Genomic DNA, 26,462 nt, shown 5'->3' with positions numbered 1-26,462 from the left:
GGCTGGCCATGCCATGCATGAGACAGAGTTATTATTCAAATTGATATATTTCCCCAAAGGCTTGGAGTTTAGGGTTTTCAAGGATAATTTGGTGGGTGGGGGACTAGGGAATGGGGAATGTTGATTGGCCAGAGAAAAAAAATGACTGGAGTGTGAAAAACAGTCCTGGTGTGATGAGTCTGCCTCTGGATGGGGCCACAGGATGTTAAGTCTTGAGGCAGGAGTCCAGGTGGAGTCATTCTGAAAGATAACACAAAAGAACCAATCTTAGGTTCTATAATAATGATTTTCTCTATAAGAGTAATTGAGGAAGTCACTAATATTGTGACCCCTGCCCACACGACTCCTGAACAGTAAGGAATGGTAGAAGCTATACCTGTCTCGTGACCTCTAGCCATATGACTCCTGAGCAGTAAGGGATGATAGAAACTATGCCTACATCTTAGCAGAATTCAGGCCTCTCTCATAATCCTAACCTTGTGGCCTTTCATTAGTTTTATGAAGGTGGTTTAGTTTTGGGAAAGGTTATTATCATCCTTGCTTTAAGGTTAAACTATAGATTTCTTTGAAAATCAGCTTGGTCTTGTAAACCAAAAATAAAATTCTAAGCTCTCTAACCATCTGAATGCCCCCCTCCTCTCAGCAAGGGCATTCCTGATAAACTAGTTCCAGTCATGATGGAAAGGGGGATTCAGATATGCCTCATAATACCCTCCTCTCTTTTGGAATTACTGATAGAACAAGACTCTTTAAGTCTGATAAGAAACATTTAAAATCTATTCTCTGAAGCCTGCTACCTGGAGGCCTCATCTGCATGATAAAACCTTGGTCTCCATAACCCTTTATTGTAACACAGACATTTCTTTCTTTAGATAATAATTCTTTCAACCAATTGCCAATCTGAAAATCTTTCAGTGTGTCTATGACCTGAAAGCCTCTGCTTCAAGTTGTCCCGCCTTTCTGGACTGAACTAATGGACATTTTACAAGTATTGATTGATATCTCGTGTCTCCCTAAAATATATAAAACCAAGCTGTCCCCGACCACCTTGGGTACATGTCATCAAGACCTCCTGAGGCTGATCACAGGCATGTCCTTAACCTTGGCAAAATAAACTTTCTAAATTGATTGAGACCTGTCTCAGCTACTTCTGGTTTACAGTCTACACCCAGGAATGATCAAGGATAGCTTTGCAGTTAGAAGCAAAATGGACTTAACTGTGTCAGATTTCTCTTACTGTCATAATTTTGCAAAGGTGGTTTCAGTTTTGTGAGTTTAAGTTTTAATTTAGAATTTACCTTAGAAACTACCGAATTTAGTCACATTTCAGTACCCTTATCCACATATTAAATGAAATAGAAACTTATTAAAAGTTGCAGAAGATGTAACTGTTGGAAAATATGTTTGTTGGCATATGGACTTCGTGACACCCCTTAGTAGTGGACTAAATTTAGTTTAAAAAATATAATTAATTTATTATACTTGTAAAAAATAAAGGTTCCTCTTTGAAGATTTTCCTCCCCATTTAACTAGGAATAAATAGTAACTTCTCTTAGAAGCAAAATTTATTTAAAGACCTGTGCTAACATTCTTAAAAATCTGCTAGCTGTGATAAAGAAATTAATGTACTTTATGTTCTTAGCTCCCACAATTTAGCCTATTTGCCCTGGCATGCTGATACTGGTCCAAGCAAGCATTAGGTCATAGCCTGTTCCTCTTCCTTATTTAAAGATGTTTTTACCTTTCTCAGCATTTCGCAAGTTAACTTCCTCCTTCCTTTATTCTCCTCTACCTTTGCCTCTTTTAAAAAGTTTTGAGTTGCTAGCCAGTCGGGACAAATAGAGAATGTGAGGTCCTGTTCCAGTCAACAGAAACCGGATACAGCAGTAGGGTGGACACGTCAGGTTATAAATGACCCTGTCTCCTTTGTTCGGTGTACTGTCGTGTCAGAACTGCTGGCGAGTGTACCCTTTCTGCAGAAAGTATAAAAATGGCCTTGCTGAGTCAATTAAATTTATGTTCAAGTGCTGTTTCTTTATGGCACCAGGGAAACAAGCGTTTCAAACATACTGCTGGTTTGCATGGGCAAACATGAAATATCTTCAGATTAATTCAAAATAGGAACCTTTTATATCAGAGCTTTTCTATTTGATTGAAAATAAAATCAACCCACTTTAAATTCCAATTAAATGTTAATTTTCCTATATTAAACTGATATTTTTTCTCTCAATTTTATCTCTACTTCTGTAATCTTAGGTGCTATCAACATCTCTCATTCACATTTCTGAAATATGTTTTTATTGGTTATTTTATTTTAAAAGTATCATTACTGTTTTTCTACTTTGAACTCTTATTTCCAATTGATAGATGCAAGCAGAACATTTTAATAAAACCATTGTAAAAGGCAAGCTTTAGTGATTAAGACAATTGACCCACTTTTTCCTTCCTCAAAATTTTAAGATCTTTAAAGCAGAAACTTGTGCTTTAAAACTGTATTGCTATATTTTAAAATGATATAATTTGTATGTCATTTAAATGTTCAATTAGGGAAAAGGATGATTATTCCTTTTTTTTTTTTTTTTTTTGAGACGGAGTCTTGCTCTGTCACCCATGCTGGAATGCAGTGGCGTGATCTTGGCTCGCTGCAACCCCCGCCCCCCGGGTTCAAGCAATTCTCCTGCCTCAGCAGCCCGAATAGCTGGGTCTACAAGTATGCGCCACCATGCCTGGTTAATTTTTGTATTTTTAGTAGAGATAAGATTTTGCCATTTTGGCTAGGATGGACTTGAACTCCTGACCTCAGGTGATCTGCCCTCCTTGGCCTCCCAAAGTGCTGGGATTACAGGTGTGAGCCATCGCACCCTTTATGTGTTTTTCTTAAACTGCTCCGGTACGGGGAGTGGGAAAGTAGGGATCTTAGCTGTGCTAATATGAAAGAGTAGCATCTCCTGCTAGAGTCCCAGTTTTAATGGATGGTAGGTGAGATATTGTAAAATATATATTTGGTCTTCCTCATGTCTCCTGGAGTGTAACTCCAAAAATCCTTGGAATCTCCAAAGTGATCTGTGTCTTTTTGTATGCTAATGAATTGACTGATGGCTGGTCACCTCTGGTTAGCTTCAGGATTGGGGCTGGTCACTGGAAAGACTGACACATGATTAGAGGGTAGTACTTTCAGCGCCATCCCCAACCTCTGGGGAGGGGAGGAAAGAAGGGCCAAAGATTGAGTTGATCACTCAGTGATTCGACCAGTAATACCTAGTAATGAAGCTTCCATAAAACCACAAAAAGACCAGGTTCAGGTGTTACAGGAATGGGGTTCTGATCCAGAGCCCAAGAGAGGATTCTTGGATCTCACGCAATAAAGAATTCAGGGCGAGTCTGTAGAGCAAAGTGAAAGCAAGTTTATTAGGAAAGTAAAAGAATAAAAGAATGGCTACTCCATAGACAGAGCAGCCCCAAGGGCTGCTGGTTGCTCATTTTTATGGTTATTTCTTGGTGATATGCTAAACAAAGGGTGGATTTTTCATGCCTCCCCTTTTTAGACCATATAGGGTGACTTCTTGACGTTGCCATGGCATTTGTAAACTGTCATGGCGCTGATGGGAGTATAGCAGTGAGGACAACCAGAGGTCACTCTCGTGGCCATCGCGGTTTTGATGAGTTTTAGCCAGCTCCTTTACTGTAACCTATTTTATCCAAAGGTCTTTATGACCTGTATTTTGTGCCGACCTCCTGTCTCATCCTGTGACTTAGAATGCCTTAACCATCTGGGAAGGCAGCCCAGTAGGTCTCAGCCTCATTTTACCCAGCTCCTACTCAAGGTGGAGTTGCTTTGGTTCACACACTTCTAACATAGGAAAGTTCCAGATAGCTGAACCCATAGAGGTTCTATACTGGAAAGGGGTCCCTATCCAGACACCAAGAGAGGGTTCTTGGATCTCACGCGAGAAAGAATTCGGGGCGAGTCCACAGAGTAAAGTGAAAGCGAGTTTATTAAGAAACTAAAGGAATAAAGAATGTCTGCTCCGTAGGCAGAGCAGCAGCAAGGGCTGCTCCACTAAGGATAGTTATAGTTATTTCTTGATTATGTACTAAACAAGCGGTGAATTATTCATGAGTTTTCTGGGAGAGGGGTGGGCAATCCTGAAACTGAGGGTTCCTTCCCCTTTTAGACCATATAGGGTAACTTCCTGACATTGCCAGGGCATTTGTAAACTGTCCTGGCACTGGTGGGAGTGTCTTTTAGCATGCTAATGCATTATAATTACTGTGTAATGAGCAGTATGGACTACAAGAGGCCACTTTTGTGGCCATCTTGGTTTTGATGGGTTTGGGCCAGCTTCTTTACTGCAATCAGTTTTATCAGTGTGGTCTTTATGACCTGTGTCTTGTGCCGACCTCCTATCTCATCCTGTGATTTAGAATGCCTTACCTTCTGGGAATTCAGCCTGGTAGGTCCCAGCCTTATTTTACACAGCCCCTATTCAAGATGGAGTTGCTCTGGTTCAGACACCTCTGGCAGTTCCTGGAGCGTGGCATCCCCAGAGAGGGCATGAAAGCCCTGGGCCCCTTGCCCCATATCTTGCCCTATCCTTCTCTTCATCTGGTGTTCATTGATACCCTTTGTAATAGCCTTTGTTATAAACCCATAAATGTATGTATGAGTGTTTTCCTGAGTTCTGTGAACTGCTCTAGAAATTAATCAAATCCAAGGAGTGCAGTGTGGGAACCCTGCTCTATAGCTAATTGGTCAGAAGCACACATAAAACAACCTGGGGCTTGCAATTGGAATCAGAAGTGGGAGACAGTTTTCTAGGACTGAGCCCTCAACCTGTGAGATCTGTTGCTATCTCCTGGTAGGTAGTGTCATAACTGAATTGAATTAGAAGACACCCAGCTGGTGTCTGCTGCAAGACTGCTTGCTTGGTGTGTGGAGAAAATCTCCCACACATTTGGTCACAGAAGTGTTCTGTGTTGTGAGAGTCTAATAGGAAGAAACTGAGTTCTTTTGTTCTATATCATCAGAGAAGGTAATATGAAATATTATTTTACATTAAAACCACACCATGTATAATGAAGAAACATGCCAAAATTGTAGGAGTTTAATTTCTTGCTTAAAAGGGAACAATTAGTTGGGGATACTCCAAACTCCTGGAAGCATGCATTCATTCTGCTTTGCTGATAGGGTTATATCTGGAAAGGGTTTTGAAAAGTCAGTAATATCTTCTGCACTTGAAGTTATTTATATTCTTTTTGTATTCCTTCCAGAGGTGGATAGAATGTAGTAAGAACCAATTTTGTGTATTGAACATTTGGGTTTCATTTTCATATTTTAGAAGTGGAAGAGACTTTGGAGATTATTTTATTCAAATCCCTTATTTTTTAGATGGGGCCTGGAGAAGAGGGTAAGTGTTCTTGCCCAAGATCATTTCTTGGATATTAGAACCTTAATTTCCTGATTCCATCTAATGTTATTGAATCGCACTGGTCTCTTTGTAGCTGAGGTAAGAGATTATAAACTGGTTTAAGACATTAAGGTTTGAGAATATTGGTCAATTGAATATAAAGCTATCAGTCAGTGAACTTACTATATACTTTATTAGAGTTTTAGGGAAAATGAAAAATTAAGTCAGTTACCAGTTATTACACTTTGCCCCAACTCAGACAGTTGCTGAGAACAAGAATTACACTGGAAAGTAGTTGATTAAATCAATGATTTTGTTTTTGAACAATTGTGTGGGGCATCAACATAGGAGATGCTACTGCCAACAGATAATTAATTAGCTTTGAAATAAATAGTTTGAAAACTTGCTTTTGAAAAATATTTGAAGAAATATCAACTTCTTTATTCTTAGTAAGGAAAAAATTCATTCTAAATTTTCATAGTTAGAGAGGGACTGCTGATTATAGTTCATGTGAATGAGCTTACAGCTTAAAACATTTAGACATCGAATTGATTTTAGTTTAAGTGTTTTAGAACTGAAGGAACCTGGATTTGCAGTTTGAACTCCCTTGATGAATTGTTTTTTACTTTCACTTGCCTAGAGCATAATGTGTTAAAGAAAGAACTAAGCAGAATTTATCCAGTAACTAAAAGTTTTATTGGAAATGTTACTAGTTTGATTTCTATTTTGTTCTTTAAACTTCCCTCTGCTGATATTGTTTTGAAAAGGATCATCCCTTTATCTTTGGCAAATCTTGCTGCATTGATGATTCATCTTTCTGTTTGTACAAGGCGTCTTCAGAATATACATAACGCTTGTATTTGTAATATATATGTACAGTACATATATACATATAAATCTGAACATTTTTGAGAAAAATGATGTTTGTAAAAACAATCCTTCTATAAAGATATCTTTCAGTTTTATATACCCAAATTAAAACAGTAATAGGATAGAGATTATAACTTTTGATTATATTGCAATTGAAAACAATATGGTCATACAAACTTTTTTTGTTTTTCCTTTCCTTGAGAAAAATTTAAGACTGAAGAGAAGTACAGATAATTAAAAAAAAGAAACCCCCCCTGTGTTTCTTCTGCCAGCATTTAGCAAGTGTTTGTGCAGTCAGTTTTAAAATTAGAAAAAGGGAAACATAACACAGAAAGTTGATACCCGCCAACCCCTTGGGCAATCACTATCCTGAGTTTGGGTGTCTATCATTCTAGTATTTAAAAAGTACTTTTTTTTTTTTTTTTTTGAGAGTCTCGCTCTGGCGCCCAGGCTGGAGTGCAGTGGCGTGATCTCAGCGCATTGCAAGCTCTGCCTCCTGGGTTCACACCATTCTCCTGCCTCAGCCCCCTGAGTAGCTGGGACTACAGGCGCCCGCCACCACCCTCAGCTAATTTTTTGTATTTTTAATAGAGACGGGGTTTCACTGTGTTAGCCAGGATGGTGTTGATCTCCTGACCTCGTGATCCGCCTGCCTCGGCCTCCCAAAGTGCTGGGATTACAGGTTTGAGCCACTGCACCCGGTCTAAAAAGTACTTTTATATAAATCTCCATTTATATCTACAACCAGTATTAGTGGTAGAGATAGCAATAATAAAATAATAATGATCATAATAGCAGCTTATGTTTGTTGAGTATGTACTGAGTTCCAGGCGTTGATTCCAAGAACTTTATATGTGTTATATCATTTAGCCCTCATGGCAATGATAGAGGTTCTTTTATTATCCATTATGTTACAGATAAGGAAATTTTACAGATAAGAAAATTGAGCCCTGGGGAAATTAAGTAACTTGCCCCAGTGATCTAGTAAATAGTGTAGCCTAGATTCAAACCTAGCTGTTTTGACAGACTTTTGGGGTTTTCCTTTTAACTTATGTAGTTTGGTTCCTCTAATATTGTTTGTGTGTGTGTGTTTCCTAAACACTAAATGTTGTTTTGAACATTTAAAAATTATACAAACACCAAAAGCATTGTAACAAAAACAAAAATTGATAAATGGGACCTAATTAAAGAGCTTCTGCACAGCAAAAGAAACTCTCAATAGTAAACAGACAATCTAATAGTAAACAGATAATCGTATTATTGTTTTAATTTGGGTATATAAAAACTGAAAGATATCTTTATAGAAGGCTTTTTTTTACAAACATCATTTTAACAACCAAAAATCCTAAAAAAGTTTTTCAAAGGGTTGATAGAATCTATCACGCTTCTAGCTAGAACACATAAAGTTGAAAAAAATAAAGTAGGTTTAATGGGTTTGTCCTTTCCTCGGACATATAGAAATTTGCAGTTTGGGGATAACTCCCATAGAATGGGAGAAAATAGTTGGAAACTATGCAACTGACAAAAGTCTAATATCCAGATTCTATAAGGAACTTAAATTTATAAGTAAAAAACACCCCATCAAAAAGTGGGCAAAGGACATGAACAGACAGTTTTCACAAAAAGATACATGCAACCAAGAAGGATATAAAAAAATGCTCAGCATCATTAATCATTAGAGAAATGCAAATCAAAATCACATTGAGAAGCCATCTGACAACAATCAGTGACTATTATTTAAAAGTCAGAAAATAACAGATGCCAGGTGAGGTTGTGGAGAAAAGGAAATGCTTATGCACTGCTGGTGGGAATGTAAATTAGTTCAGCCATTGTGGAAAGCATTTTGACGATTTCTCAAAGAACTTGAAACAGAATTATTTGACCCAGTAATCCCATTATTGGGTATATACCCAAAGGAATATAAATCATTCTACCATAAAGATAAATGCATGTGTATGTTTATCACAGCACTGTGCACACTAGCAAAGACATGGAATCAACTTTAATGCTTATCAATGGTAGACGAGATAAAGAAAATGTGGTACATATACACCTTGAAATACAATGCAGCCATAAAAATTAATGGGATCACGTCATTTGCTGCAACATAGGTGGAGCTGGAGGCCATTATCCTAAGCAAACTAACACAGGAGCAGAAAACCAAATATTGCATGTTCTCACTTAGAAGTGGAAACTAAACATTGAGTACTTAACGGAGACAAAGAAGGAAACAACAGGCACGAGGGCCTACTTGAGGTTTGAGAATGGGAGGAGGGTGAGGATCAAAAAACTACCTATCCGGGCTGGGAGCGGTGGCTCATGCCTGTAATCCCAGCACTTTGGGAGGCCAAGGTGGGCGAATCACCTGAGGTCAGGAGTTCGAGACCAGCCTGACCAACGAGCCTGACCAACATGGTGAAACTCGTCTCTACTAAAAATACATAAATTATCTAGAAGTGGTGGTGCGCGCCTGTAATCCCAGCAACTTTGGAGGCTGAGACAGGAGAATTGCTTGAACCGGTTGCAGTGAGCTGAGATCACATCACTACACTCCAGCCTGGGTGACAGAGTGAGACTGTCTCAAAAAAACAAAACAAAACCGAAACACAAAAAACTATCTATCGGGTACTATGCTTATTACCTGGGTGACAAAACAATCTGTACACTGAACCCCTGTGACATGTAATTTACCTGTATAACAAACCTGTACAAGTACCCCCGAACCTAAAATAAAAGAAAAAAAATGGAGCTGTGGAATTATAAAAAAAAAAAAAATTCACATTGTTTTTGTTGATTTGCGTGTGTTTTCTTTATAGTGTAAAGTATATACTTTGGTATCGTGTGAATATATCACATTAGTTATTTCTTACCTATTGGTGAATATATAGGTCGTTTTTCTATTATAGAGAAAATGCAGTGAACATCCTTAAACTTTAAGTCTTCTTGTACATTTTGGGTTTCTGTGTTAGGTGTAGAACATACACATTCATTTGGAATAGTACCTTTATGATATGTGACATTCATCATATACTAACTTCCTATATGTCTTAGATTTCCATCTGGAATCTTAGTTTTTTTCTATTGATATTGTGTAATGTAAGCTGCCTCTTCTTGTGCCTGAATCACATTGTTTTATTCTGGCATTATAATTTTTAGTATCTGTCAAGCTAGGACTTTTCTCAGTTTGTAATTTTTTTTTTTTTTTGAGATAGGGTCTCACTCTGTTGCCCGGGCTGGAGTGCAGTGGCACAATCTCGGCTCACTGCATCCTCCGCCTCCCAGGTTCAAGCGATTCTCCTGCCTTAGCTTTCTGAATGGTTGGGATTACAGGTGCGCACCACCACGCCCAGCTTTTTTTTTTTTTTTTTTTTTTTTTTTTTTTTTTTTTTTTTTGAGACGGAGTCTCACGCTGTTGCCCAGGCTGGAGTGCAGTGGCGCGATCTCGGCTCACTGCAAGCTCCGCCTCCCGGGTTCCCGCCATTCTCCTGCCTCAGCCTCCTGAGTAGCTGGGACTACAGGCGCCCGCCACCGCGCCCGGCTAATTTTTTGTATTTTTAGTAGAGACGGGGTTTCACTGTGGTCTAGATCTCCTGACCTTGTGATCCGCCCGCCTCGGCCTCCCAAAGTGCTGGGATTACAGGCTTGAGCCACCGCGCCCGGCCCCAGCTAATTTTTTTGTATTTTTGGTAGAGATGGGGTTTCACCATGTTGGTTAGGCTGGTCTTGAACTCCTGGCCTCAAGTGATCCGCCTGCCTTGGCCTCTCAAAGTGCTGGGATTACAGGTGTGTGCTCAGTTTGTAAATTTTTTTTCCCTCACAATTTCTATGTATTTATAGATAATCTTAAGAAACAATTTATCAAATCCAGGTTGATATTAATTTTATACATTAACTGAAGGAGAACTAACTCCCGAAAATGTGGATTCTTTTCAACAAGAGCATTGTTTAGCTCTCCATTTGTTACAAATTTTCTTTTGTTCTCTAGCAGGATTTTATTTCCAATAAAATTTCTGCACATTTCTTGTTCAGTTTATTCTAAGGTATTTTATGTTCTTTGTTGCAACTCTAAATGGAAATTTTGGGGGCTTTGTATATAATTCCTGGTTATTATAGTTGTGTATAGAAACTTGATTTTTTTTTTTTTTTTGTAATCAGCTACCTCACTGTGCTTCTTTCTAGTATTTAGCTGGATTCTTCTGATGGGTTTTCGAGGTGTTCAGTATCATGTGTAAATAATAAAAATGTCTAGAATACATAACACTTTGTTGTTCAATTTCTTTCTTTCCTCTCCTCTCCTCTCCCCCCCTCCCTTGTCCTCCCCTCCCTCCCCTCTCCTCCCCTCCCCTCCCTCTTTCATTCGTTCATTCATTTGTTTGTTCCCTCCCTCCCTCCCTCCCTCCCTCCCTCCCTCCCTGCCTTCCTTTTCTTCTTTCTTTTTTTTTTTTTTGAAACAGGGCTCGCTTGGTCACCCAGGCTGGAGCGACCTGGGTGGCATCATCGTGGCTTACTGCAACCTCCACCTCCTGGGTTCAAGCGATTCTCCTGCCTCAGCCTTCCAAGTAGCTGGGATTACAGGCATGTGCCACCACGCCTGGCTAATTTTTGTATTTTTAGTAGAGATGGGTTTCACCATGTTGGCCAGACTGGTCTCGAACTCCTGACCTTGGGTGATCTGCCCGCCTCTGCCTCCCAAAGTGCTGGGATTATAGGCGTAAGCCACCATGCTGGACCTCAATTTCATTATTGATAATAGTGGTGACAAGTGGGCACTCTTACCTTCTACTTGACTCTAGAGTCAATGCTACTGATGGTTTTGTTTTGTGATATGTAGTTTTAAGTCATTTTAAAAAACCTTTTATTCCTGCTTTATTAGTAGATTTTTTATTAAGAATGGATGTTGCATTTTATCAAGTGTATTTTTAACATCTCAACATAATATGAAATTGGTTAATGTTAGTAGATTTTTCTATTTTGAGCCATCATTATATTCCTGGAATGAACCCCTATTAATGTACTTTCTCGTTTTCCTTGCTAATTTTTTTTTTTTTTTGAGACGGAGTCTTGCTGTGTTGCCCAGGCTGGAGTGCAGTGGCATGATCTCCTGCCTCAGCCTCCCAAGTAGCTGGGATTACAGGCACTTGCCACCACACCCAGCTAATTTTTGTATTTTTAGTAGAGATGGGGTTTTACCATGTTGGTCAGGCTGGTCTCGAACTCCTGACCTCAGGTGATCCACCTGCCTCAGCCTCCCAAAGTGCTGGGATTACAGGCGTGAACCACTGTGCCCGGCTGCTAATATTTTTAATTGCAGATTTTTATTAATTGTAGATTATGAAATCCACAATTGTGGTAGTATTACAGTTGTACTTTTTGTGCTTCGTTGAGTTTTGGTATTGTTACTTTATTGACTGCTTAAAAAGAACTGAGACTCTTTGCTCTATGCCCTAAAACATTTAAAGTAGCTTAGGAATTATCTGTTGAAGTCATAATAGATAGAATTCTTCCTTAAAACAATCAGAGCTTTGTTTTGTTGCAAGTATAGTTTCTTTAAATCTCATTACTGATTTATTTCAGTAGTATCCCAACTATATTATCCCCATTCTCCAATTTACAGTAAACAACTGTCAAATTGGGATTTTTTGAAATGCATCCTTCATTGAGGGCGTATAGGTATCAGATGCTGTGTTAGGTGCAGATAACACTTTTGTTCCCCAAATCAGTCTGACTTGTAATAGATTATAGAATAAAAATCAAAATTCATTTGTTTGTTAACTTTTTCACATTCTGAACTGCTTTCATTTTCTACAATTTTATATTAATGTCTTTACGTATTCTAGCTATTCTGATCTACTTCCTATTCTTTAAATGCACTTGAACTTTCTTTCCTTTGAATTCAATTTGATGAAACTGGCTTGTAAGGTTTTTGTTTGTTTGTTTGTTTGAGACAGGATCTCACTCTGTCGCCAAGACTGGAGTGCAGTGGCACAATATTGGCTCATGCAGCCTTGACCTTCTGGGCTCAGGTGGCCTCCCCAGTAGCTGGGACCACAGGCATGCACCACCACGCCTGGTTAATTTTTTGTATTATTTGTAGAATCAGGATTTTGCCATATTGTCCAGGTTAGTAAGTTTTTTTTTTTTTTTTTTTTTTTTAAAAGAGATAGAGTCTCGCTGTATTATCCAGGAGTGATAATAGTACACTACAGCCTTGAACTCCTGGCCTCAAGTGATCCTCCTGCCTCAGCCTCCCAAGTAGCTGGGACTGTAGACGTGTGCCACCAAGTCTGGCTCTGTAATATTTTGACTCATCAGAGTCATTCTTGATGTAACCAACTTTTTTTATTTGTTTACCCACCATTAATTCTCTCTTAGTAACATAACCCTCAGTTCATTTTGGGGGAGCATTAATCTGCCATATATATATATTTTTAATTTAAATGATTTATTGGTCGGCCATCGTGGCTTATGTCTGTAATCCTAGCACTTCGGTAGGCTGAGGTGGGTGGATTACCTGAGGTCAGGCATTTGAGACCAGCCTAGCCAACATGGCGAAACCCCCTTCTCTACTAAAAATACAAAAATTAGCCGGGTGTGGTGGTGCACACCTGTAGTCCCAGCTCCTCAGGAGGCTGAGGCAGGAGAATATCTTGAATCCTGCAGGTGGAGGCTGCAGTGAGCCAAGATCGTGCCACTGCACTCCATCCTTCGTGACAGAGTGAGACTCCATCTCAAAAATAATAATATAATAATAATAACTTATTGAGGCTGGGGATGGTGGCTCACGCCTATAATCCCAGCACTTTGGGAGGCCGAGGTGGACGGATCACTTGAGGTCAGGACTTCAAGACCAGCCTGGCCAACATGGTGAAACTCTGTCTCTACTAAAAATGCAAAAATTAGCCGGGCATGTTGGTGGGCGCCTGTAATCCCAGCTGCTTGGGAGGCTGAGGCAGGAGAATTGCTTGAATCTGGGAGGCAGAGGTTTGCAGTGAGCTGAGACCATGCCATTACACTCCAGACTGGGCAACAAGAGTGAAACTCTGTCTCAATCAGTCAATCAATCAGTCAATAATCGAGTTGAAATTCACATTGCGTACCATTAACCATCTTAAAATGAGCGATTTAGTGGCATTTAGTACTTTCACAGTATTGTGCAACTACCATCTCTATCTAGTTCCAAAACATTTTCATAATTCCAAAGTAAAATACTCACTAACCAGTTTCTCCATTTTCCCTTCCTATCTAGCCTCTGGCAACTACTATTCTACTTTCTATCTGTATGCATTTGGCCATCCTGTACATTTCTTATAAATAGAATCATACAGTATGTAGCCTTTTATGTCTTGACATCTTTCAATTGGCAGAATGTTTACAAGGCTCAAATTATAGCATTTATCAGTATTTCATTCCTGTTTATGGCTGATTAATATTCCACTGTATAGATTATACGACATTTTGTTCATTCATATCTTGATAGTCATTTGTGTTGTTTCCACTTTTTGGCTATTACGAGTAATGCTCCAATGACTGTTTGTGTACAGGTTTTCAGTTTACTTGGGTATAGATCTGGGAGTCGAATTGTTGGGCCATATGGAAACTCTATTTTGAATTTTTTGAGGTAACACCACCAAACTGCTCTTCATAGCTGTCTTTCCATTCTTCCTTTTTTTAAAATTAAAAAAAAAAAAAAAAAAGAAACAGGATCTTGCTGTGTTGCCTAGCCTGGAGTGTAGTGGCTATTCTCAGGCACAATCATAGCATACTGCAGCCTCGAACTCCTGGCCTCCAGCAATCCTCTCACTTTAACCTGCTAAGTAGCTGGGACTACAGGCACTCTGCAGTGCATCCAGCTTATCTTTCCATTCTTATTTATAATATTGAGTACCTTATGTTTTGTCTTTTTTTTTCCCTTAATTTTGTTAGCTAATTGTTTTCATTTTTTCCACTAAAGAATTATCTCTTGGGCCGGGCCTGGTGGCTCACACCTGTAATCCCAGCACTTTGGGAGGCCAAAGTGGGGATTGTCTTAAGTCCAGGAGTTCAAGACCAGCCTGGACAACACGTTGAGACCCCAGTCTCTAAAAAAGAAAAAGAAAAATCATCTCTCTGAGATATCCATCCTGTTGTTTTTGAATTTTTCTAATTTACCAATTTCCCTTGTCTTCCCCTTCTGCTTCCCTATTTATTTATTTAGAGACAGAGTATCACTCTGTGCCCAGGCTGGAGTGTAGTGGCATGATCTTGACTCACTGCAGCCTTGACCTCCTGAGCTCAAGGGATCATCCCACCTCGTCCTCCCGAGTAGTTGGGACCACATCATGCCTTGCCATGCCTGACTAATTTTTTGTATTTTTTGTAGAGATGGGGTTTCTCCATATTGTGCAGGCTGGTCTTGAACTCCTGAGCTCAAGTGATCCACCCACCATGGCCTCCCAAAGCGTTGGGATTATAGGTGTTAGCCAGCATGCCCAGCTTAATGTTCTTATTTTGTTTTTCTATTTTTGAATTGAATTATTAATATATTTAAATTTTTTTAAAGAGACTTGGCCTCATCCTGTCGCCCAGAGTGGAGTGCAGTGGTGCAATCATAGCTCATAGCTTTGAACTTCTGAGCTCAAGTGATCCTCCCTCCCAAGCCTAAGTTGCTGGGACCACAGTCGTGTACCACCATACGCCCAGATAATTTTTAAACATTTTGTCGAGACAGTGTTTTGCTATGTTGCTCAGTCTGGTCTTGAACTCCTGGCCTAAAGCTTCCTCCCACCTCGGCCTCTTAAAATGTTTGGATTATAGGAGTGAGCCACCACACCTGACTTTCATTTAATTCTTACTTTTAAATGGAGCATTTAAGTCTTTATATATTTATTTGAGTCAACTTTGACTACATTCCCTTTATTTTGATAAATGTTTCCTTTATGTAACTTTCTAGATAATTTGTAACTCCTTTCCCCTTCCTCTCTTTGTCTAAGAAACTTAGTTTCCAAATATTTAGCTTTTGCCTTGTTTTGGATTTCTTTAAAAATGTTTTTTAAAAATTTGCACTGATAGGCCAGGCGCAGTGGCTCACGCCTGTAATCCCAGCACTTTGGGAAGCCAAGGTGGGTGGATCACCTGAGGTCAGGAGAGGGAGACCATCCTGGCCTACACAGTGAAACCCCGACTCTCCTAAAAGTACAAAAAAAATTAGCTGGGCTTGGTGGCAGGCGCTTGTAGTCCTAGCTACTTGGGAGGCTGAGGCACAAGAGTCGCTTGAACCCGGGAGGCGGAGGTTGTAGTGAGCCGAGATTGCGCCACTGCACTCCAGCCTGGGTGACAAGAGTGAGACTCCATCTCAAAAAGAAAAAAAAATTTGCACTGATAATACATGCACATATAAGAAATTCAAGTTTTTGCAGTGAAGAGCAGATATCTTTCCTACCCCAGCTCCCAGTAACCCAGTTCTCCTTCCCCCAGAGGCAACTAGTGTTCCTAGGTTTTAAAAAAATGTTTTCAGCGTTTATTCCATGCATTTATGAACATGATATATGAATATATAAACCCTTTTCAATATAGTTGTATTACTGTATATGAACTATTACAGTATACAGAAACTGCATATTTTTCTTTTTTAACAGTGTGTCTTGAAGATTGCTTCCTTTTACTTGTTTTGTAAATACTTTTTGGTTTCACTACTTTCTGGCTAGAACTGTGGTCTAAATTATGTGTATATTTTTGAATTATTTGTTGTATAATGGTCAATTTGAAAATATTTTCCACTGGTACATAAAAACATATTTTAGGATATGCATAATATTTTAGATTAGATTTATCATTTTGGATTACATAGATGACTTCAGGACATCCAGGAAACCTTTGGAAATTTGCTCATTTTTATGAGTATGAGCATGAGTTTTATTCTTTGGGGAGTCGGGGTCCACAACTTTTATCAGATTCTCAAAGGAATTCATGGTCTACCAATAGATTTAAGGACTGGTAGTTTATATACTGTTGTACTTTGCCTTATTTGTCAAGTACTGGCATATACCTTAGAGATACTGTGGTTTAGTTCCAGACCACTGCAATAAAACGAAAAGTACAGCATAGCAAATAAATCACAGTAAAGCCAATGTCATAGTAAAGCAAGTCACACAGTTTTTTTGGTTTCTCAGTGTATATAAAGGTTATGTGTAGCGTACACTGTAGTCTGTTAAGTGTACAATAGTATTATGTCTAAAAAATGTACGTACCTAAATTAAAAAGTACTTTTCTTTTTTTGGCTGAAAAGTGCTGAGAGTCCTCTGAGCCTTCAAAGAGTTGTAATGTTTTTGCTCGTGGAGGGTCTTGCCTTGATGTTGATGGCTGCTGACTGATCAGGATGGTGGTTGCTGAAAGGTTGGGATTACTTTGGCAATTTCTTAAAATAAGACAACAGTGAAGTTTGCTGCATTGATTGGCTCCTCCTTTCATGAATGATTTCTTTGTAGCATGCATTGTTGTTTGATAGCATTTTACCCACAGTAGAACTTCTTTCAAAATTCAAAAGGAGTCAGTCCTCTCTAACTCTGCTACTGCATTATCAGTTAAATTTATGTAATATTCTATTCCTTTGTTGTCATTTCAGTAATATTCACAGCATCTTCACCAGGAATATATTTCATTTCAATGAACTACTTTCTTTGCTCATCCATAAGAAGCACCTCATCCGTTAAAGTTTTATCATGAGATTGCTGCATTCAGTCACATCTTCAGTCTCCACTTCTAATTCTACTTCTCTTGCTATTTCCATGATGTCTGCAGTTACTTCCTCCACTGAAGTATTGAACCTCTCAAAGTCATCCGAGGGGGTTAGAATCAACTTCTTCCAAACTCTTGTTAATATTGATACTTTGGCCTTTTCCCCATGAACCATGGATGCTCTTAATGGCATCTACAATGGTGAATCCTTCCCGGAACATTTTCTATTGACTTTACCCAGATCTCAGAGGAATCACTATCTATGGCAGCTGTAGCCTTACAAGATGTATTTCTTAAATAATAAGACCTGAAAATCAAAATGACTTCTTTATCCATGTGCTGCAGAATGGATGTTGTGTTTAGTAGGCATGAACACAACGTGAATCTGCTTGTACATCTCCAGTAGAGCTCTTGAGTGACTGGGTGCATTGTCAGTGAACAGTAATGTTCTGAAAGGAAACTTTTTTCTGAGCTGTAGGTCTTAACAGTGGGCTTAAAATATTTAGTAAACTGTATAGTAAACAGATGTGCTGTCATCCGGGCTTCGTTGTTGCATTTATAGAGCACAGGGAGAGTAGATTTATAATACTTCTTAGGTGCCCTAGGTTTTTCAGAATGTAAAAGAGCATTGGCTTCAACTTTAAGTCCACCAGCTTCATTAGCCCTTAGCAAGAGACTCAACCTGTCCTTTGAAGGCAGGTATTGAATTATTTCTAGCTGTGAAAGTCCTAGATGGCATCTTCCAATAGAAGGCTGTTTTGTCCACATTGAAAATCTGTTGTTTAATGTAACTACTTTCATCAATTACCTTAGGTAGATATTCTGGATAACTTTCTGCAGCTTCTACATCAGCACTTGCTGCTTCACCTTGCACTTTTATGTTGTGGAGACAGGTTCTTTCCTTAAGCCTCATGAGTGAACCTCTGCTAACTTCAAACAATTCTTCATCTTCCTTACCTCTCTCAGCCTTCATAGAGTTGAAGAGAGGGCCTTGCTCTGGCTTAGGCTTTGGTTTAAGGGCATGTTGTGGCTGGTTTGATATTCTATCCAGACCACTTAAACTTTCCCCATATCAGGAAAAAGGCGATTTCACTTCTTTATAATTTATGTATTCATTGGAGTGGCTCTTCTGGTTTCTTTAAGAACTTTCCCTTTGCATTGCAACTTGGGCAACTGGCGCAAGAGGCTTAGCTTTTGGCCTGCCTTCCTCACTAAACTTAATCATTTCTGGCCTTTGATTTAAAGGGACATGGTGTCTTCCTTTGTCTTGAACACTTAGAGGCGATTGTAGGGTTATTAGTTGGCCTAATTTCAATATTGTTGTGTCTTAGGCAATAGGGACTCCCAAGGATAGGGAGACTGGGGAATGGTTGATTGGTGGGGCAGTCAGAACACATGCAATTTATCGATTAAGTTTGCCGTCTTATATGGGTGTGCTTTGTGGCACCCCCACACAATTACAATAGTAACAGTCAAAGCTTACTGATTACAGGTTACCATAACAGTTATAATAATAATGAAAAGTTTGATATATTGTAAGAATTACCAAAATATGACACAGTTACATGAAGTGAACATATATTTTTGGAAAAATGACACCAATACACTTGCTCAAATCAGGGTTGTCATAAACCTTCAATTTGTAAAAAAAAAATGCAGTGTCTGTACAGCACAGTAAAGTCAAGTGCCATAATTGAGGTATGGCTGTATTTAAGTCTCTATTACTGTGGTTGCCATTTTTCCTATGTTTTCTGTGGTTTCCGCTTCATTGTTTTATTACTCTGCTTGTACATAAAGGTTTGTGATAGTTTTATCTTATTAGTGATTATACTGTTCATCGTTACTAAGTAACCCTTTTTGTCCTATTTATTACCTAATAGATGATACTCTTTTTGGTTGCATTTGTTTGTTATATCATTACCCTACATTTTATCTTCAACATTTTGAAATCACTTGTTTTAGATCCATTGCTTATAGACAGGGTATACATTTTAAAAATGATTTACTTATTAGATTTATAGTTATATACATTTAATTTATAGCAGAGATTATAAATTTTGGGCCATAACTACTTTCATGTATGTTTTGTTCAGTTAGCATATAGATTATTGTTATTATTTTGTATCAATCTTTGTCTTTTGGTTTTAATAGGTGAATTTTATGGATGTTGATGTAGTAGCTGTGCTTGGTCTTATAGCTGACCTTTAGTATCTGTTTTACCATTTTAATACTTGCTTGTTTTCTTCCTTTGTTTCCTGTTGTTAGATGGCCTCTGTTTCTTTGATTCATTTCCTGTTCTATTTTTGTATAATTTTGGAAAATATATGGATTTACCCAGATGACTAGATAGCAGTAATTAACCAGAAATGGAAATGAGGAAATTCCATTCATGGTAATCACAAAATCAGAAATACTTAAGAATCAACAGAAGAGCACAGGACTTACATGAAGAAAATCTAAAATAGGATAGGAACAAATAGAAAGGCACACTTTGTCCTTGGATGAACAAATTTCATAAAAATGTCTATTTTCTGAAAATACATAAATCTAATGCAATTCAGATTAGAACCTCAGTAGTGTGTTGGAAGGGATGGCATATAATTGAATAAAATAATCTTATGTTTGTTTGTTTGTTTGTTTGAAACGGAGTCTCCCTCTGTCACCAGGCTGGAGTGCAGTGGTGTGATCTTGGCTTTCAGGCGATTCTCCTGCCTCTGCCTTCCAAGTAGCTGGGACCACAGGCGCGCACCACCACGACCAGCTAATTTTTGTATTTTTAGTAGAGGCGGGGTTTCACCATGTTGGCAAGGATGGTCTCCATCTCTTGACCTCGTGATCTGCCCGCCTCGACCTCCCAAAGTGCTGGGATTACAGGCATGAGCTACCGCGCCTGGCCTGAATAAAATAATCTTAAACTTTTGAGACTTTCCTTACCAGTCATCAGAACATTTATACGTTTATAAAGGTATTTTAATCAAGTCGCTGTTGTTGTAAGAATAGACAAGTGGACTGGAATAGAGAATCCAGAAATAGATCCTATTAGTGGTGAAGTGAATTATTTTGTTGTTTAGATCTTCTGTTTTCTTATTTTTGTTCACTTGATCCATGTGAATGAATCCATGAATATACCATGAGAGTGGTATATTCATGTCTCATGTTATTAGCATTTCTATTTATGTTTCCTTGCATCTCCTGTAGTTTTTGCTTTATAAAAGCTGTTGCTGTGCTATTTTGTTTTAGAATAATGCCTGGCTAATTCTTTTGCTTTTTAAAGTCATTTCATCTCTTTGCTTGGAGGTCTTTAGGATTTTATCTTTATCTTTGAAATCTAATAGTTTTACTAGGCTATTTCTTGGAGTTGATTGTTTGGGTTAATTTTCCCAAGTACCTTGTATATTGATTCAGATATTTTTTTCTATTTTAGAAAGTTTTCTTGCATTATAGCTATAAAACCAGCTCTGTTTTTGTTTGGTTTGGTTTGTGTTTTTCTTCCTCACGTAATCCAATAATGTGAATATTACTCTTTTTTTCTTATCTTCTGTTTCCACTTATTTCTCTCTGATCCTTTTTATTTTTCTTTATGTCATTGAGTCTACTCTTCCTTGAATGCTTTTATAATTCATTCTTCATTGCTGAGATAATTTTGACTTTTTCTTCATATTTCTTTTCTGAGTTCAGTTACCTCTTTCCCTTTCTTCTTTCCTTTCCTTTTCTTCTTTTTCTTCCTTTTTGTCTATTTCTGCTTTCAGTTTTTGAATTTTTGATTCAGGGTTTTTCGTATCATCATATGTTTCAGTTTATTTAATTTTGTTTGGATTGTTAACTTAAACTTTCTTTTGCTTTGTTGTTATCAGGGAATTTCCCTCAATTGATAAATGTGAAATTTATTTTTTTTTTTGTTTTCTGCAATAGCTCTGTATGCACTTGAGTTTTCTTATGTTCATTTTTATGGTATTGAGTATTTTATAATATTCTTAATTGCATTATCTTCAGTCAGTGTAGCAAAGTCCAAATACAATAGCAGAAATGTTGTTTCTTTTACTTGAGGAAAGGGTTGTTCTGTCTTCAATTTTATGGGTCTATTTTGTCTTGCAGGACACTAAGTATTTCCCCTTTTTCTTCTTTTACCCTTCACCGCTCAGTTATTAAAGCATGCTTCTCTCTTCCTTTTTGCTTTTTCTTTCCTCTGCATTTCAACAAATGCTTATTTAACACTCGTCTTTTTAAATTGCACCTGCTCTTTTAAACCATGCCTTCTGCTTTAAATTAAAGGTACTTGAAACCTCTTCCCTGTAGTCTGTGCTCTGATCTGCCCAGGTACTTTTCCAGTGTTTTCAGATATGGTGTGGATTTAATCTTTCTGGGAGTCACTACAAATCATTCTTAGGTGCCTTCACTAGCCTTTCTCCTCTGTCTTTTCTGCAGTTTTTCTTAGTCTGCCTTTGCTTGCCACAAAGCCTTGTGGGTGGATGGAGGTGAAAGCATGTACCCTAAATTGGTTGACTTTTTCTCTTTTTATTTGCAATTATTTGCAATTTGGCATTCTATGTCTTCAAGTTATGCTACAGGTGTGGTTTGGTATAGAATTTAATTTTTCCTTTTTGTTTTTTTTTTACTGTTTGGGAATGAAATTTTGGGCAGATAGCTGTGCAGCTGCCATTGCCTTCAACTATGTAGAAGTCCTGGATTACTTAATAAATGGTGGTGGCATAACTAGCCTTCTACTTGGAAACAATAAAATTGGACTCAGCCTGTGCCATATAGAGTGTATTAAACTTCCAGATGAATGTAGAATTTATTTTAATTCCAGATGGACTAAAGACTGAGGTGTTTTCTTAAAAAAAAAAAAAAACTCTCAAGAATATCAAGGTGGTTTTTATGTAGGTGTGATAATCTAGAATTCATGTGGAATCTGGGTGTGAGAGTGGGGCAGGGATACTCTTTTGACCAAGAATGGAAAACAGAAGCTATAAAATAAAAGATGTGTGTGTTTGTAAAAGATAGATTTAGAAGAAATATTTACAATGTTGAGGACAGACTGTGATAAAATACAAAAAACTTTTACAAGTTGACAAGATAACAAAATAGGAAAATGCATGAATAAGTATTTCCCAGAAGAGCATATCCAGATGACCAACAAATTTAAGATGTTCAGATTTATTAGTAATTAGGGAAATACAAATTAGAATAACAACATATCCCTGTACAGCTATTAAACCTTCCAAATTTAAAAGAGCACAATTACATATGGCTTATGTGGGAAGGGATGGAGGTAAATAAGGCACTTTTATGTCCTCTGCACAATGCTGGTGTTTAATACCAAATGAAGTCAGGGTGGGGTGGAAGATCATGATTTCCCCCCTCCTCAGTGCATACTTTCCGAGTATCTTAGGAACATGAATTAAGCATAGTAATCATAAACTTGTGAAGGCAAGTGTCATCAGATTTTATATTTAGAATTTAACAGGACATATTGAGAAATAAGAAACTCCTTTTAATTACTGTAGTCTGGAATCTTTATCACTGGAGTGCTTTCTTGATGATCTGCCTATATCATGAAAATTAAATTCCCTTCAGTGATTGAGGATCTTTCTCTATTACCAGCTATCATAAGTGACATTCTGGGGACTTGCTTGAGAGACACCTTCCCTGCAATATTTTGTAATTAAAAATTTTGTGTATATATAAAAAATATATATCAATGCATCTTATTTCTGATGCATTTCAAAATAAATTACAGATGTCTATTTACTTCCCTCAAGTATACTTCAGCTTGCATGTCATTAACTATTCAGTATTTGTTGAGGTAAAGTTTACATGCAATGCAATGTAAAAATCTCAAGTGCACTTTCACTGATTTTTTTAGTTTTGTTTTCTTATGTAGAGACGAGATCTCACTGTGTTGTCCAGAATATAACCTCAAGAAGTTTCCTCAAGCTCCTTACAGGCAGTTCATGCCGTCACCCTCTAGAGGCAGCCACTATTTTGATTGAAGTATTTTTATGGACTTGTGTTGTGTTTTGGATAAATCTTTAGGAGAGGAATTTTTGGGTCATAGGGTTAGATATATGTTTCATTTTATGAGAAACTGCCAGACACCTTTCCAAAGTGGGTGTTCCATTCTACAATTATGAGTCCCAAAGTTTGGCCTAGGGAAGTAGAAGGATGGAGTTACCATTTATTGAGAGGAAGAAGTCTATAGGAGGGACAGGTTTGGGTGGGGTGGTGGTAGTGGTAGATTAGGAGCTCAGTTTTGGATATGTTAATTTTGAGATATCCAGCCATAACCGAAACAGATAGCCATGTGGAGGGGCCAAGTAGGCAACTGTGTATATGAATTTGGAGTTAGGGAGAAGGCCTGGGTTGGAGATAAAAATTTGGGAGTCATCAGCGTGTAGAACCCACTGTTACACTGACAGTGGAATCAGAACTGAATGGAAAAGGTACATCTAAAGAAATTACTGTTTTTTAAAATAAACTTTGTGTTTTGGAATTTTAGATTTACAGAAAAGTTGCAAAGATGGTACGGTTTCCATATACCCTTCACCCATTTATCCCTAATGTTAATATCTTAGTAGATAACCATAGTACATTTATCAAAGCTAAAATGGTAACATTCGTACAGTGCCATGAACTTCCAGACTTTTTTTTTTTTTTTGAGAGAGAGAGCCTTGCTCTGTTGCCCAGGCTAGAGTGCAGTGGTGCAATCTCGGCTCACTGTAACCTCCACGTCCCAGGTTCAAGCGATTCTCTTGCCTCAGCCTCCCAAGTAGCTGGGACTAGAGGTATGTGCCACCATGCCTGGCTAATTTTCATATTTTTAGAGATGGGGTTTCATCATGTTGGCCAGGAACATCTTGAACTCTTGGCCTCAAGTGATCAGCCCACTTCAGCCTCCCAAAGTGTTGGGATTACAGGCACGAGCCACCGCATCCGGTCGCATTTCACCAGTTTGAAATAATTAATTGTAATGTAAGATGATATTTTAGAACATTTTATGAATCCTCTGTATGTTTTTGACTGTTTTCTCTTCTCCCTTTGCAGGACTAATGGCTGAAGGATAAATCAACATGGCAACTATGATTCCACCAGTGAAGCTGAAATGGCTTGAACACTTGAACAGCTCCTGGATTACAGAGGACAGTGAATCTATTGCTACAAGAGAGGGAGTTGCTGTTCTGTATTCTAAACTGGTTAGCAATAAGGAAGTAGTACCTTTGCCCCAACAAGTTTTATGCCTCAAAGGACCACAGTTGCCAGACTTTGAACGTGAGTCTCTTTCAAGTGATGAGCAGGACCACTATTTGGATGCCCTTCTTAGCAGCCAGCTGGCATTGGCAAAGATGGTGTGTTCGGATTCCCCATTTGCTGGGGCACTTAGAAAACGACTGCTTGTACTCCAGCGTGTCTTTTATGCACTTTCTAATAAATACCATGACAAAGGCAAGGTGAAGCAGCAGCAGCATTCTCCAGAGAGCAGTTCTGGGTCAGCAGATGTCCATTCTGTTAGTGAACGCCCCCGGTCAAGCACTGATGCACTTATAGAAATGGGTGTTCGAACTGGTCTAAGTTTATTATTTGCACTTCTAAGACAAAGTTGGATGATGCCTGTGTCAGGACCTGGTCTCAGTCTTTGCAACGATGTTATTCATACTGCAATTGAAGTTGTGAGCTCTTTACCACCATTATCATTAGCAAATGAAAGCAAGATTCCTCCTATGGGCTTGGACTGCTTATCGCAAGTAACAACATTTCTTAAAGGAGTAACTATTCCTAATTCTGGGGCAGACACTTTAGGTCGTAGATTAGCTTCTGAGTTGCTGCTTGGTTTGGCAGCTCAACGAGGCTCATTGCGGTATCTTCTTGAATGGATAGAAATGGCTTTGGGAGCTTCGGCAGTTGTACATACCATGGAGAAAAGCAAACTACTCTCAAGCCAGGAAGGAATGATCAGCTTTGACTGCTTTATGACCATATTAATGCAGATGAGGCGTTCTTTGGTACGTACTATAAAAATCTCAACTTTAAAGCTCATAACAGTTTTAGGAAAAGTTAATGAAGTTTTTAATGAATTGGTGGTAACAGTGAATGATTTGAGACTTCGGTGGTTGTTGAGTTAAATATTTCATATACTTGGAGTAAAGAAACTTTTATGCATGTTAATATATGTGGTTGGTACAGTGTTGAGACTACTGCATCAGGAGTCAGGTTTGTAGTTTTAGCTTTCTGAATTCTCATATGAACTAGGAAATTCATCTAACTTTATGTTTTAGCAGACTTATGAAAAATGAGATATTTTGGCTAGTGATCAGGAGGTCTTTAGGAAAAAAACCTCTTATTTTCATCTTTCCCAATTTATATTAAACATTTACTATATGCCAAGTACTATTCTAGGCCCTGGGGCTACAACATTGGGGATACAGTTTCTGCCTCCATGGAGCTAACAGCCTAGTAGAGGAATCAGATAATAAATATTTAATTTCAGGTAGTGAAAATTTCTAAGAAGAGAAGTAAAAGAGGGAAAGGGAATAGAGACTGGTAGACTTAGGACAGAGGTTGGGAGGTGAAAAGTTGCTGTTTAGTTAATGTGGTCAGGGAATGACTGAGTTGTGACATTAGAGTAGAGACCTGAATGAAGGGAAGTGATGAGCTAAGCAAAGCTCTGTGAAGAGCGTGTTGTCAGAGGAAATTGTTTGACTATCATAACCTTGGATACTACATTAAAGAATAAATAATAAAATAGTAGAGTGTAATCAATGTCAAGAATTTGTAAGACTGAAAAACCGAGAATAAAAATTCAAATGTTAAAATACAAATTTAGATTGGGTGCGGTGGCTCATGCCTGTAATCTCAGCACTTTGGGAAGCTGAGGAGGGTGGATCACTTGAGGCCAGGAGTTCAAACCCAGCCTGGCCAGCATGGTGAAACCCCATCTCTACTAAAAATACAAAGATTAGCCAGGTGTGGTGTTGCGTGCCTATAATCCTAGCTACTTGGGAGGCTGAGGCAGGAGAATCACTTGAACCCAGGAGACGGAGGTCGCAGTGATCAGAGATCATGCCGCAGCATTCCTGGGCAACACAGCGAGAATCTGTCTCAAAAACAAAATAAAAAATAAAATACAAATTTAAAATATTAAGACTCAAACACTTAAAAGCTGACTTATTTTTAATTAGGTTACATTGATCAGTCTTTTTTTTTTTTTTTTCCGAGATGGAGTTTCGCTCTTGTTGCCCAGGCTGGAGTGCAATGGCATGATCTCGGCTCACTGCAACCTCTGCCTCCCAGGTTGAAGCGATTCTCCTGCCTCAGCCTCCCAAGTAGCTCAGATTACAGGCATGCACCACCACGCCCAGCTAATTTTTGTACTTTTAGTAGAGATGGCGTTTTACCATGTTGGCCTTGGCTCGTCTCAAACTCCTGACATCAGGTGATCTGCCCACCTTGGCCTCCCAAACTGCTAGGATTACA

The 26,462-nt window shown here is 38.4% G+C and overlaps 2 protein-coding genes across 9 annotated transcripts in view; one reads left to right on the top strand and one right to left on the bottom strand.

Moving 5' to 3' along the window:
* SNX1 (sorting nexin 1) overlaps positions 1 to 26,462 on the bottom strand; it is a 631,233-nt gene that overhangs the window by 348,969 nt on the left and 255,802 nt on the right. The gene's annotated exons all lie outside the window — the stretch shown is intronic.
* HERC1 (HECT and RLD domain containing E3 ubiquitin protein ligase family member 1) overlaps positions 1 to 26,462 on the top strand; it is a 222,915-nt gene that overhangs the window by 33,214 nt on the left and 163,239 nt on the right. For all 8 annotated transcript variants that reach the window (XM_050795890.1, XM_050795895.1, XM_050795891.1 and 5 more), the window contains exon 2: positions 24,036 to 24,991. In XM_050795890.1, coding sequence (XP_050651847.1) covers positions 24,062 to 24,991 — 930 coding nt within the window. In that variant the 5' untranslated portion in view covers positions 24,036 to 24,061. The remainder of the gene's footprint in view (positions 1 to 24,035; positions 24,992 to 26,462) is intronic.

This window comes from Macaca thibetana, chromosome 7, assembly GCF_024542745.1.
Source record: "Macaca thibetana thibetana isolate TM-01 chromosome 7, ASM2454274v1, whole genome shotgun sequence".
NCBI classification, from domain to species: Eukaryota; Metazoa; Chordata; class Mammalia; order Primates; family Cercopithecidae; genus Macaca; species Macaca thibetana.
Note: the sequence above shows the minus strand (reverse complement) of the source record. Positions and strands in the feature narration are given on the sequence as shown.